Source organism: Trichomycterus rosablanca, chromosome 6, assembly GCF_030014385.1.
Source record: "Trichomycterus rosablanca isolate fTriRos1 chromosome 6, fTriRos1.hap1, whole genome shotgun sequence".
NCBI lineage: Eukaryota > Metazoa > Chordata > Actinopteri > Siluriformes > Trichomycteridae > Trichomycterus > Trichomycterus rosablanca.
Genome location: NC_085993.1, coordinates 10,706,933 through 10,721,319, shown reverse-complemented (window position 1 = coordinate 10,721,319; position 14,387 = coordinate 10,706,933). Strand labels below are relative to the sequence as shown.

The 14,387-nt window shown below is 39.3% G+C and overlaps 1 protein-coding gene across 2 annotated transcripts; it reads left to right on the top strand.

The window, feature by feature from the left end:
* The first annotated feature begins 1,144 nt into the window (after positions 1 to 1,144).
* prkag1 (protein kinase, AMP-activated, gamma 1 non-catalytic subunit) lies at positions 1,145 to 12,089 on the top strand. Of its 2 annotated transcripts, none has more exons than XM_062996590.1 (13): positions 1,145 to 1,204; positions 3,305 to 3,356; positions 3,476 to 3,576; positions 3,711 to 3,792; positions 4,252 to 4,310; positions 4,478 to 4,523; positions 4,625 to 4,679; positions 4,795 to 4,921; positions 5,376 to 5,541; positions 5,637 to 5,674; positions 9,615 to 9,761; positions 9,839 to 9,938; positions 10,483 to 12,089. In XM_062996590.1, the coding sequence occupies exons 1-13, from the start codon at positions 1,196 to 1,198 to the stop codon at positions 10,491 to 10,493; spliced, it is 993 nt and encodes a 330-aa protein (XP_062852660.1). In that variant the 5' UTR covers positions 1,145 to 1,195; the 3' UTR covers positions 10,494 to 12,089. The 2 variants fall into 2 exon arrangements, with proteins under 2 accessions (XP_062852660.1, XP_062852661.1); XM_062996591.1 differs by lacking the exon at positions 1,145 to 1,204 and adding an exon at positions 2,573 to 2,638.
* The last annotated feature ends 2,298 nt before the right edge of the window (positions 12,090 to 14,387 follow it).

Here is a 14,387-nt window from a genome sequence, read left to right as displayed (position 1 = left end):
AATTTCAGACCAATATGTTTTACAATGAAGAATAAAATGAATGTTTTCAACACACATCCAACAGTACACCACTAGAAACGTTAAAATAAATACATTTACAGCTAATATCTTAGGTAAAGCACTAAAGCCTAATTAGTTATGCAAATATGCAAAACCTTTTGGGGCCAATGACAGGGTTTTTTCCAACGTATATCCTCAACAAAGGACCCCCAGAAAATTCAAGCTCTGAAGAGAATAAGTGTCTGCGGTAGGGTTGCCAACTTTCAGAACTGGAAATAAAAAACACCCTGGGCTGGTGGGTTGGTGGAAGGCATAGGGTGGGGGGTGGTATGGCGGAGATTTACCTGAGCGGGAGCGGAGTGTAGGCGGTTAGGGTTGCACCTATAAAAAATACAACGGGTCTTACACCGTCATAGGAACATTATCAAAATGTTTTATTTATCTGTTTAACATTTATTATTTTCATTCTTTATAATAATAAATCAGAACCATATTTTAAGCAAAACAACACAAGAACAAGGCAAGATCATCATGTAATATTTTTTCTCAATAGTGCAAACAACATTTTTACATAATCCATCATCACACTGACATGCAGCCCCGGTTCTGGACTGCGTTGCTTAGGGGGGCAGTGAGAAAACCTGGGGGGCAGTGCCCACCCCAGCGCCCCCATAGCACCGGCTCTGCTTGTGTTACTTTAGTTTCGCCCTAAGCCGGATTCGAACCTAGGGCGGAAAAATATGCACGATGCGCTCTGCCCAGTGCGCTACTCAAACAGCGGAGTAAAAAAAGTGAACACTACTTAAAACAGTAACCAAACGCTTTCTAATTCCCACAGTAGCAGCAGTTTCCTTCTGTTTCATACATATCGGCCTGTCTCAGTCTAATCTGCAGCATTTCTCTCCCATTGATAAAAATACAGAACAAAGTGTCAGTGTCCAATAAGGAACGATTCCGTATTTTACGGGACGGTTGGCAACATTTATGATAACATTAAGCAACAACATCTGCATCTTTACTGCTTGCTATAGTCCTGCAGATCACAAACTGACTTTCGCAAGATGAACAATTTCCCAGATTACAAAGCACTCGAGCAATGAAGCACCAACCGTCACTTCCTGTTGGCGCTGTAAAACCATCTGAACATTGTGTGAGGGAACAGAAAGGAGTGTCGGCGGAAGATCGTGGATGCACGATGGAGTGTGTGAGTATTTTATTTCATGTTTTGAAGGTAAACAAGTCGTTTATGAACGTTGTTTCTGACAGGCTAGGTAGCTTCTTTCATCCAGCTATCAGCATTGTCTGACTGACTGACGCTAAGTTCAAACTCGAGCTCAGGAAACTAGCTGGAGCTCAGGCTGCGTCCCAAACCGAGGAGGGTTATTTTCTGCAGTGCGTGTAAATACGGTAACTTCTATCACTACTGCACTACTTCAGCTCACTACTTAGTACACTGGTACTCGGTTTGGGACGCAGCCGGGGGTTTAGTATAAGCGTCGTTTGTTTGTAGTAGCTGAATAAAGACAACAAACAATTTACACCAAGCAGAGCATTTATTTACAGTAATTGTTAGCATGGTGGCTAACACTAGCACGTCATGTCCCATTATGTTAAATAGTAACCCATGTTAGCTTGTTACATTAGCTCATGTGTTACTCAATGTATAGCACTCTGTTAGCTGTGTAGGGGGCATGTAGGTTAGATTACAACCTTTTAAGTTGTATTGAAGTTGTGAATAGGTCTGCACCATCGTTACATAACATCCACTTGATACATACATAACATGGTACATTCAGGCTGGTCACAACTGGTCGAATTTATATAAACTTTTAAAGAAAGGTACCACTTCTGTATCATGTTACTTGGTGCCACCGTGTCTCACATGTTGGGTTCTGACAGCCTTTCCTACCTGGATGCTGCTGCTTCATCTTTGTGCCCACTTGTCTGGAACAAACCTGAGATATTGTTTCAGTGAGCACAATAGAAAAGGAATTTTTGTCTTGGGTGTTTTGGTTTTGGTTTTCAGGTGAGTCTAAAGCTACACAATAGATTGAAATGTGATAAATGTTGTGAGGTAATTTAAAACTAGTAATATTATTAGATAACCAGGATTTAGAGGATAAAGGTCCTGGGTTCGATCCCCAGGTGGGGCGGTTCGGGTCCTTTCTGTGTGGATGTTCTGCGTGGGTTTCCTCTGGGAATTCCAGTTTTCTCCCATAGTCCAAAGACGTGCAAGTGAGGTAAATTGGAGATACAAAATTGTGTTTAACGTTAAGATTCATGAACTGTGATGAATCTTGTGTAATGAGTAACTACTGTTTCTGTCATGAATGTAGCCAAAGTGTGAAGACGTTAAAATTCTAATAAATAAAATAAATAAACTGACATTTGCAAAATTATGTAGTTAGAAGGTAGAACCAAAACACTTTTAGTGCTTGTACCTGTTCTTACTTTTATTCTGTTAGTATAAAACTAAAGGTTAGTTCCAGCCTGACTGTCGCCTTACAGCAAGAAGGTCCTGGGTTCGGTCCCCAGGTGGGGCGGTCTGGGTCCTTTCTGTGTGGAGTCTCCCCGTGTCCGTGTGGGTTTCCTCCAGGTGCTCCGGTTTCCTCCCACAGTCCAAAGACATGCAAGTGAGGTGAATTGGAAACAGTAAATTTATATATCGACTGTGTTCGATATAACCTTGAGATGTGATGAATCTTGTGTAATGAGTAACTACCGTTCCTGTCATGAATGTAACTAAAGTGTAATACATGACGTAAAATCCTAACAAACAAACAAACAAACAGTTCCAGCCTGCATCTGTAGTACAACATTGTAAAAATCTTAATATTCATTATTCATTTAGTGACCTGCATTGTATTGCTATTTGTCAGTTAAGAATTGGGTCAAAGTACATTTTGTCTCCACTAATAATTAAAATGACCCTAACAAGAGCAATGTAATTTATAACAGGTAATTAAATAAATTTTACAAAGAATGTGTAGCATGTGACTACCAAACGTTTATCACTGTAACTGTATCATTACCCACCATCATCTCTAGTTAACTTGAAATCCAACTGTTAAATAGAAGCCTTGTGTTTTCTAAAAGCATTATGACTTTTAAAACAAGACCTGGTTGAATGTTCACCAACCAAACAGGGCTTGATTTATTTACACAGTGTGTACTCACTAAGAAGTGTTTGATAAGAGAATTGTTCACAGAGCAGGACAGTGTGTGTTCACAGTCAACAAAAAGCAATTTGGTTGTTTGCTTTACACTTTTATTTATCTAAGATTAGTGTTTCTATTGTTTTTAGATTCCTGCTGTTCTTGATGAGTTGGATGGTAAAAAGGATCTACACACAGATGGTAGGAGAGTTTTGTATTTGGATGTTTTTCTTTGCACATAGGTAAATAAGTGTTTAGAATTAGAAATGCGGCATAATACTAAAACCATAGTATTATTCATTTCTCTTCTTGTAATCTAGATCCTGAGTGTAATGTTTACACTCGCTTCATGAAATCACACCGCTGCTATGACCTGGTGCCAACCAGCTCCAAACTGGTTGTGTTTGACACATCTTTGCAGGTGAGACAGACTCTTGCAATCTGGAGAATTTAATACACTGGGAAAGTTATTGGTGATGGTGGGGGTGTTGTTTTATCACATTTGAAAAGAGACTTTTTTCCCTGTGTGAAATGTTTGCTTTTCTCCACTACCAGGTGAAAAAGGCATTCTTTGCTCTTGTTTCCAATGGAGTGAGAGCTGCTCCTCTCTGGGACAGCATAAAGCAATGCTTTGTGGGTAAGTGAGCTTTTGTTTAATTTCATAGACGATTACAGTGGGAAAAACTCTAACCACTTTTGTTTTTTTCTATTACTTTTACTATTACTTTTCCATTCAGTGTGTGTATCTACTTTAGATTTACACACAGTCTTGAATTTGTTCTTGCTGCATCACCATGACTTGCCGCTCTGTAGTACTTAGTTTCATAACCTAAATTTCCAAGCTTTACGTGTTGATGTTGAAGTTAAAAGTGGCTAACCAGCTTAAATATTGTCTACCACAAGGGTAGACCTGTATCCCTCCTCCAACCCAGCGAATTTTGCAAACCAGCATAAAATACAGTTACTGGTTACTACAGCTTGTGTGCTTATGTGTATTTTTTTGGCTTCTGGAATAGTAGTATTGCTGAAGTCAGTGTTGCAGTAATGATTAACACATGTTGTGTTGTGCAAGCCTATTAACATTCGTTTATTGTAGGTATGTTGACCATAACAGACTTTATCATCATACTTCATCGTTACTACAAGTCACCAATGGTAAATATTACAAAAATGACCTAAGTCTTTATTATATGGAATTAGTTGTAATGTGCATTTTAAAGATTGTTGAAATGGCATGTAAATATTCAGATGTACTTATACAAAACAAAACCAAACAGCAAAAGTCCTAAAGTTTTGATCCAAAGTATGTTATTTTCTTTCAGGTTCAGATCTATGAATTGGAAGAGCACAAAATCGAGACATGGAGAGGTGAGAAACTGCAAAAACACAAACATTATCAATACATGATCAAGATCAGGTCTATATGTAAGGTTCACTTATATTTTTCTTGTCCTGTGTGTATTTTATAGAGGTCTATCTCCAAGATTCCTTCAAACCTTTAGTTAGTATCTCACCTAATGCCAGGTAAACATCTACATGATCAGGAACACATTTAATGACATTTATATTTCTTAATAAGGTGTACTGACTGACTGAGCTTTTTTAATAATCCTTTTTCCTTGTTATCCTCTCCCTTCAGTCTTTATGATGCCGTGTCGTCTCTGGTCAAGCACAGGATCCACAGGTTGCCAGTAATTGACCCTTTTACTGGAAACACACTCTATATCCTGACTCACAAGAGGATTCTTAAGTTCCTCAAACTCTTTGTAAGTAGCACATCTTAAACCTCACAGTACAAAATGACCCCAGTGAATGTGCCTTAATATGTGATTAGTAGTGATTATTTTATCTTTGAGACTGAGTAAAGGATACAGTTCTTGAAACCAGTTATTTAGTTCTGATTGATGAATTAAAGCTGGCAGGTGAAATGAGTTTCAGACAGATTACATTTAAGGTGACTAAGATATTACTTAAGAACACATATATCAATGCTGGAACAGTTTGTACCTGTTTTATAACCACTACAGACTTTAGCTAGCGTGTTAGACCACTGCACAAACAAAAATGCTCAGTATTAATATACATATTGATAGTAAATACTAGTATACATTGTTAGAAAATGTATGTTAGAAAAATACCAACATTTTAACCATGTTGAATGACGTTTGTTTAGATTAATCTTTAGCTGGTATAATCAGTTGCTATGTTGCTATTTTTCAGATTTCAGAAATGCCCAAACCAGAATTCCTTTTAAAGTCACTGGAGGAATTGAATATTGGAACATTCCACAACATTGCAAAGGTCCACACCGACACCCCCCTCTATACTGCACTTGGAATCTTTGTGGACCAAAGGGTATCTGCCCTGCCCGTAGTTGATGATAATGGTAAGCTTTAGTGAATGTGGTATACCTTGTTTTAGTGCAATAAATAGTTTGAATGTATGTTTTAATGTTTAGTCTGGGTTTTTTTCTATCCACAGGAAGAGTGGTGGACATATACTCCAAATTTGATGTCATAGTAGGTGTTTTTTAGATTATTATTTGTTTGTACTTGTGTAATGAGGTTGTCAGTTAATAGACGAAGAATCAGTAAGAACAGATAAATTGACATGGGTGTGTGTGTGTGGGTGGGTGGGTGACATTGCTGGTCAATGTACACTACTGGTGTTTAAACTGTTGCCTCTGGCTTTGTTATTGATCAGTAAGGGGGAGTTTATCATCACCCCTGTTGTTAGTGAGTGTACTATAAGCAGGGGGTTTAAACTGTTGTTTCTATTACAATTTGCTATTGTACAGCTTGAAAGAAATTCTATTTGTTTGGAAATTCATTTAGTTTATTTTTATTGTTAATGCACTCTTAGTGCTGGTCACAAGCCCAAATAAAAATATGAGGGTTGCATCATGAAGTACATCTGTTTTGATTTTAACACATTTGTTAAAGCTGAAAGGTGAATATGATTCTATGCAAACCTCGAGTCATCTTTTTATTGCTACTTTACACACCCAAATTACAAACGGTGATTCAATTACAAATATCAGATTAATTAAAATAAATGTTTTTGCCGCTCAGGTAAAACACACGCTAGCGCATCAGAACTGGGATTTCAAATACATCGTATCAAATCTCAGCTCTGCCATCCGGCTGGGCTGAGCGGCTACATAAACAACGATTGACCTGTTGTTCATATAGGGGCTGGGGTAATATTAAGCCAGATAGGGACTCTCTCATAACTGATGCAACTATGACCTCTGCTGGCTGATTGATGTGCTGCACAGGAAGGAGTGCATTGATCAGGGTGTGTCTTTCTGTACACAGTGCTGATTGGTATTAACACTCGCCTAGTGCAGGTGGAAAAATGCATATGGCTGCTGCCCACTTGTCAGAGGGGGTTAGCTTTGTTCTCCTCAATCAGAAAGGGGATCGGCATTAGTGGAGAGGAAGCATGAGGCAATTGGATGCGCTAAAGTCGGGAGAAAAAGGGGAGAAAATGCAAAACATACAAAATATATACAGTGGTGTTCAAAAAAATAGCAGTACAACACCATTAACCTGATAAATCACTGTTTTTAGTAGAAATGCTGTTTCTACATAGCAAAAAATGTACTTGAAAGTGTAGTAGAGTAATGAAAACAAAACAAACCCAACAATTAGGACATGCATCCCACTCATTCTGAGTAATCGAAGCATTAATTGAAAGGGGGTTGTTCAAAATAATAGCAGTGAGGAGTTCAGTTGGTGAAGTCATTCATTCTGCAGAGGAACGGGTGTCAATTTTGGCACTTATTTAAGGTAGGAGGGTGGCAAATGTTGCACAGATTGGTCATAGTGCATTTCCTTCTGAAATACTGGGTAAAATGGGTTGTTCCAGACATTGTTCTGATGAACAGCGTACTTTGATTAAAAAGTTGATTGTAGAGGGAAAAACATACAGAAAAGTGCAGCAAATGATCTCAGATGCTTTGAAGTGAAAACCAAAACCTGAAAGATGCAGAAGGAAGTGTGGAACTACTGTTCGAAAGGATCGAAGAAAAGCCAAAATGGCAAATACTCAGCCAATGATCACCTCCAGAAAGTTCAAGGAACATCTGAAGTTACCAGTGAGTACAGAAGATGATTAAGTGAAGCCAATTTACCAGCAAGAACTCCTTGCAAAGTCCCGTTGTTAAGAAAAAGACGTTTCCTGAATGGGTTACTAATTTGCCAAAGAACACATTGACTGGTCCAAAGAGAAATGGCTCAACATTTTGTGAACTGGTGAAAGCAAAATTGTTCTTTTTGGGTCTAGTGGCCGTAGACAGTATGACAGACGACCCTCGAGCACTGAATTCAAGCCACAGTACACTGTGAAGACAGTAAAGCATGGTGGTACAAAATGATATGAGGATGTTTTTCATACCATGGTGTTACGTCTATTTATCACATACGAGGGATCATGGATCAGATTAAATATATCAGAATACTTGAGGAGATCATGTTGCCCTATGTCGAAGAAGAAATGTCCTTAAAATGGGTGTTTCAACATGACAATGACCCAAAACATCTTGGTTACAGACCAACAAGATTGAGGTAATAGAGTGGCCAGCCCAATCCCCTGACTTCAATCCCATAGAGAACTTGTGGGCTGATATCTGAAACTTGCTTTTTTGAGGCAAAACCAAAATTGCAGAAGAACTGTGGAATGTCGTCTAATCATCCTGGACTGGCATACCTGGTCAGACGTGCCAGAAGTTGGTCGACTCCATGCAACACAGATCTCAGAAACAATTGTTATGCCACTAAATATTAGTTCAGTAATTTAAAGTAAAGTGGAACCTCAAACATTTTTTTCAGTTTATACATACATTTTTTAAGTTTTTAAAGAAAAATGCTGGCATTGCTATTATTTTGAACAGCCTAATATTCATTTTTCTTAACTTTCTGTAAAGGATTAACACAAACTGGCTAAATTTTGTTAATGTTTTGATTTAGAATTGAAAGTGGAGTATTTTCAGTGCATTTGCATTTATGGAAATAAAAGTTATTATAATGATTTTGTGCTTTATTCGCTTTTTTTAAATCACTGCTATTTTTTTTAACACTACTGTGTATATATATATATATATACTGGGGTTGGACAAAATAACTGAAACACCTGGTTTTAGACCACAATAATTTATTAGTATGGTGTAGGGCCTCCTTTTGCGGCCAATACAGCGTCAATTCGTCTTGGAAATGACATGTACAAGTCCTGCACAGTGGTCAGAGGGATTTTAAGCCATTCTTCTTGCAGGATAGTGGCCAGGTCACTACGTGATGCTGGTGGAGGAAAACGTTTCCTGACTCGCTTCTCCAAAACACCCCAAAGTGGCTCAATAATGTTTAGATCTGGTGACTGTGCAGGCCATGGGAGATGTTCAACTTCACTTTCATGTTCATCAAACCAATCTTTCACCAGTCTTGCTGTGTGTATTGGTGCATTGTCATCCTGATACACGGCACCGCCATTGGATGCACATGGTCCTCCAGAATGGTTCGGTAGTCCTTGGCAGTGACGCGCCCATCTAGCACAAGTATTGGGCCAAGGGAATGCCATGATATGGCAGCCCAAACCATCACTGATCCACCCCCATGCTTCACTCTGGGCATGCAACAGTCTGGGTGGTACGCTTCTTTGGGGCTTCTCCACACCGTAACTCTCCTGGATGTGGGGAAAACAGTAAAGGTGGACTCATCAGAGAACAATACATGTTTCACATTGTCCACAGCCCAAGATTTGCGCTCCTTGCACCATTGAAACCGACGTTTGGCATTGGCACGAGTGACCAAAGGTTTGGCTATAGCAGCCCGGCCGTGTATATTGACCTTGTGGAGCTCCCGACGGACAGTTCTGGTGGAAACAGGAGAGTTGAGGTGCACATTTAATTCTGCCGTGATTTGGGCAGCTGTGGTTTTATGTTTTTTGGATACAATCCGGGTTAGCACCCGAACATCCCTTTCAGACAGCTTCCCCTTGCGTCCACAGTTAATCCTGTTGGATGTGGTTTGTCCTTCTTGGTGGTATGCTGACATTACCCTGGATACCGTGGCTCTTGATACATCACAAAGACTTGCTGTCTTGGTCACAGATGCGCCAGCAAGACGTGCACCAACAATTTGTCCTCTTTTGAACTCTGGTATGTAACCCATAATGTTGTGTGCATTGCAATATTTTGAACAAAACTGTGCTCTTACCCTGCTAATGGAACCTTCACACTCTGCTCTTACTGGTGCAATGTGCAATTAATGAAGATTGGCCACCAGACTGGTCCAATTTAGCCATGAAACCTCCCACACTAAAATGACAGGTGTTTCAGTTATTTTGTCCAACCCCTGTATATATAAATAAAATTAAAAGAAAAGTTTTCAAGGTCAGGCTTTAAATGTGTACGGTTATAAAAACAAATCCTCTCATTCTTGTTTCTCTTTGTTCCTCTGATAGAACCTGGCTGCAGAGAAGACATATAATAATCTGGATATCACAGTGACGAAGGCGCTTCAGCATCGCTCTCAGTACTTCGAGGGAGTTCTGACCTGCCAAGCACATGAGAAACTGGAGGCCATCATCAACAGACTGGTGGAGGCAGAGGTGATAATAATAATTGTGTATTGAATGAAATGAGGTTATTTTCAGTGCCTCTCTTACACCTTTGCATGCTCTTTCAGGTTCATAGGTTAGTGGTGGTAGATGATCACGAGGTGGTGAAGGGCATTGTTTCTCTCTCAGACATCCTGCAGGCTCTGGTGCTCACCGATGAAAATAATGGTAAGACTACTTTGTAAGAATGCAGCATACATACAAGCGTGAATGGAAAATGGTGGCTTTGTGGGTAGCACTGTCACCTCACAGCAAGAAGGTCCTGGGCTTGATTTCCAAGTAGAGCCTTCCTGCTCATTTTTGTGTGGAGTTTGCATGTTTTCCAAAGTCCAAAGACTAACTTAAGTCCAATTAACTAAGCTACTAAAGTTGCCCTAGGAGTGAATGAGTGTGTGTGTGTGTGTGTGTGTGTGTGTGTGTGTGTGTGTGTGTGTGTGTGTGTGTGTGTGTGTGTGTGTGTGTGTGTGTGTGTGTGTACGTGTGCGTGCGTGCCCTGTGATGGACTGGTGACCGACCTGTCTAGGGTCTTTCATACCTTTCACCCAGTAAATTGTACCCACCACTACCATGTATGAATGAATATCTGCAACGATAAAACATGATATTTATCATGTCCTACTAGTGGAAAAAATGTCCTGTAGTGTTTTTTAAACTACTTAATAAAAATTTTTATTAAAAAGTTTATTCACATTCAGACCTGATTTTCATTTAGGGACCGACTGAAAATGGAAGAAGATCGTCTACCTCTCCTTTTACTAGGGCGTCAGACGAGAGGAAGTAGAAAGAGGAGGCAGCGACAGTTGTCATGCTGAAAAAATATGTAAACTTTACAGGACTTGAAGAAGCAGACTGACCTGAAGCAGTTGACGTACCAGCTTTTAATGAGCAATCAGTATAAACGATCAGCAAGGAAATGTAACATGGTTTACAGATCATTAGGAAAAAACCTCATTTAAAAAAAACCTAATGTTTTGTGATGGTAATTCCCATTATTTTAGATTAGCTGCGCCCTTGTACGTGTCACAGAAAAGCTGTTTCGTTCAACCGTGAGCATTTTCTTTTTCTGCCATCCCTCTTGCTCAGAACTGTGAATCAGGACTAAGCAATAAACAGATAACCAAAACACAAGGCACAATAGACATGACCAAGCACACAAATACTCAACCTACCAAACTCAAAAGCATCTCTAAAGCCCTTCGAATGCTGCAGCCTCCCAAGACTGAAGAGTATTAGTGTTTGTTACACAGACAGTGTAGCAGAGAACACAGCCCCTAAGGAGGGATGTGGAAATGTAGTTCCACATACAGACAATCCAATCCACTGCTGTCTCAATAGCAAATCATGCAATTAAAATGCAGGTGCTTCATTTATAACGCCATACTTCGTCAAGTCCAGTTTATAGTCCAGTTCTGTTCAGAGCAGAAATGATAAGCAGTAATTACATACGTTAAGGAATGTTTTAACAGCAAGGTGACTGAAATACCCACACTGCAGCTGTTCATTTAGGAATATCTAAGGGAGCATTTATTCTCAGCCGGATTGTATGAGTAATTGGGACACAGACCTGTGGTCAGCACTTTTTGTTGAGACATTTCATGCCTATGAGCCCTGTTAAATATATTTTGCTGTCACCTGTAGGCACCGTAGTGTTAATTATATGAACTCGCTGGACTAGAATGATAAAAGAACACAGCAGTTCTTCAGCTGCTCAGAAAGTAACTGATTCAGCAGTTTTACAGTTTTTATTGTTTGCTTTAGTGCATTGTTTAAATGTTTTACATTTATTTTATTACTTTCATTTTCCCTAGTCTTTTCTTTAGTACTACATGGAAAGAAAACTTTGCTTTCATAAAGAAATCATTCAAAACTAGCTTGTCTCATATGTCACTTCTCCATTAGATGGTGCAATACAGCATGGTACAGTTATCAATCCATAATCCCAAATCTTGTTGGTATTGCCAGTCCCTTAGATTGTACCAGTGCGATCCAGAGTATCTTCATCTGACTAATGTGTCCTAAAGCACTGGATTGTTTTAGTCGACCATCAATGTGTTAAACGATCACAATTTTAAATGCATTCACATGTTTGCTTATATATATTTAAGTAGTTCTTGCCAAGTGTCAACTATGTTACTGTGGAAACATTGACAAGGAGTCAGTATTGCCATTAGCCAACACCCAGAGCTTTAAAATTAAGCATAATATCCACTATGGTATCCAATGCTTTTAGAGTACCAAATGAGGACATTCGAGTGGATCTCTAATTAGCGCAGACCACTCAAAACTATTCAATGGCATTATATAAGAAGAATTGCATTTCTACCCAACGGTATGGTTGTTCATTCCGATTTATTGAGAACCAAGCCATACTTCACTGATTTTCCTTAGTTTCAGAATAGATTTGACTGTTGTTTGGTGTTTTCTATTGTTTGGTGTCATTTCTATTTATATGACCAGGTTAGTTTATTCATTAGAAGAATAATTAAGAACTGTCTGACCATTGGCAGAAGCTGTTGAAGATAAACAACATTAAGTTGGTGCTTTTGCACAGTTGTTGGTGTAAAAGGGCAAAAGAATGTTTTCAGACCATAAAAACCGTGAGACTTGTTAGATAAATGAGCGTCTTTACCATTGTAACTTGATTCTGAGAGTTTTAAAGGCCAGTATCATTGATGGGGAGCAGGTGAGATTGCTCTACAGGTCCTTCTCAAAAAATTAGCATATTGTGATAAAGTTCATTATTTTCCATAATGTAATGATAAAAATTAAACTTTCATATATTTTAGATTAATTGCACACCAACTGAAATATTTCAGGTCTTTTATTGTTTTAATACTGATGATTTTGGCATACAGCTCATGAAAACCCAAAATTCCTATCTCAAAAAATTAGCATATTTCATCCGACTAATAAAAGAAAAGTGTTTTTAATACAAAAAAAGTCAACCTTCAAATAATTATGTTCAGTTATGCACTCAATACTTGGTCGGGAATCCTTTTGCAGAAATGACTGCTTCAATGCGGCGTGGCATGGAGGCAATCAGCCTGTGGCACTGCTGAGGTGTTATGGAGGCCCAGGATGCTTCGATAGCGGCCTTAAGCTCATCCAGAGTGTTGGGTCTTGTGTCTCTCAACTTTCTCTTCACAATATCCCACAGATTCTCTATGGGGTTCAGGTCAGGAGAGTTGGCAGGCCAATTGAGCACAGTAATACCATGGTCAGTAAACCATTCACCAGTGGTTTTGGCACTGTGAGCAGGTGCCAGGTCGTGCTGAAAAATGAAATCTTCATCTCCATAAAGCTTTTCAGCAGATGGAAGCATGAAGTGCTCCAAAATCTCCTGATAGCTAGCTGCATTGACCCTGCCCTTGATAAAACACAGTGGACCAACACCAGCAGCTGACATGGCACCCCAGACCATCACTGACTGTGGGTACTTGACACTGGACTTCAGGCATTTTGGCATTTCCTTCTCCCCAGTCTTCCTCCAGACTCTGGCACCTTGATTTCCGAATGACATGCAAAATTTGCTTTAATCCGAAAACAGTACTTTGGACCACTGAGCAACAGTCCAGTGCTGCTGTTTCTGGTTCAAAAGTGGCTTGACCTGGGGAATGCGGCACCTGTAGCCCATTTCCTGCACACGCCTGTGCACGGTGGCTCTGGATGTTTCTACTCCAGACTCAGTCCACTGCTTCCGCAGGTCCCCCAAGGTCTGGAATCGGCCCTTCTCCACAATCTTCCTCAGGGTCCGGTCACCTCTTCTCGTTGTGCAGCGTTTTCTGCCACACTTTTTCCTTCCCACAGACTTCCCACTGAGGTGCCTTGATACAGCACTCTGGGAACAGCCTATTCGTTCAGAAATTTCTTTCTGTGTCTTACCCTCTTGCTTGAGGGTGTCAATGATGGCCTTCTGGACAGCAGTCAGGTCGGCAGTCTTACCCATGATTGCAGTTTTGAGTAATGAACCAGGCTGGGAGTTTTTAAAAGCCTCAGGAATCTTTTGCAGGTGTTTAGAGTTAATTCGTTGATTCAGATGATTAGGTTAATAGCTCGTTTAGAGAACCTTTTCATGATATGCTAATTTTTTGAGATAGGAATTTTGGGTTTTCATGAGCTGTATGCCAAAATCATCAGTATTAAAACAATAAAAGACCTGAAATATTTCAGTTGGTGTGAAATGAATCTAAAATATATGAAAGTTTAATTTTTATCATTACATTATGGAAAATAATGAACTTTATCACAATATGCTAATTTTTTGAGAAGGACCTGTATATAGTGAAACTTTCATAATGTTAGAAGCTTTTTCACCAGCTCTTATAGAGCAGCTGCCCAAACACAGGAAGATAAAGGCCATTTTACCACAGTACCACATTTTATTCTCTGTTTAATCAATACAAAAATGTATTCACGTTTATGTAAATATGTCCATGTTTTATATTTATAATGCACGAGTGAAATAAAAATTTTACCTTACATGTTTGGATTATTCTTTTTTATCACTGAATTGTGTGTTTGTGTACACAATTATTTTCAGCAGGTAAGTTCACCTTGTTTAATCTTCTTGTAGGTAGAGAATATTTCAGTTCACAATTTAAAACTGATCAGCAACAA

What these genes read in the sequence shown, in the direction of transcription:
- prkag1 (XM_062996590.1), top strand. An exon ending in CAAAATCGAGACATGGAGAG is followed by an intron (nt 4,524 to 4,624) that starts GTGAGAAACTGC and finishes TGTATTTTATAG; the next exon opens with AGGTCTATCTCCAAGATTCC. An exon ending in ACAGACTGGTGGAGGCAGAG is followed by an intron (nt 9,762 to 9,838) that starts GTGATAATAATA and finishes ATGCTCTTTCAG; the next exon opens with GTTCATAGGTTAGTGGTGGT.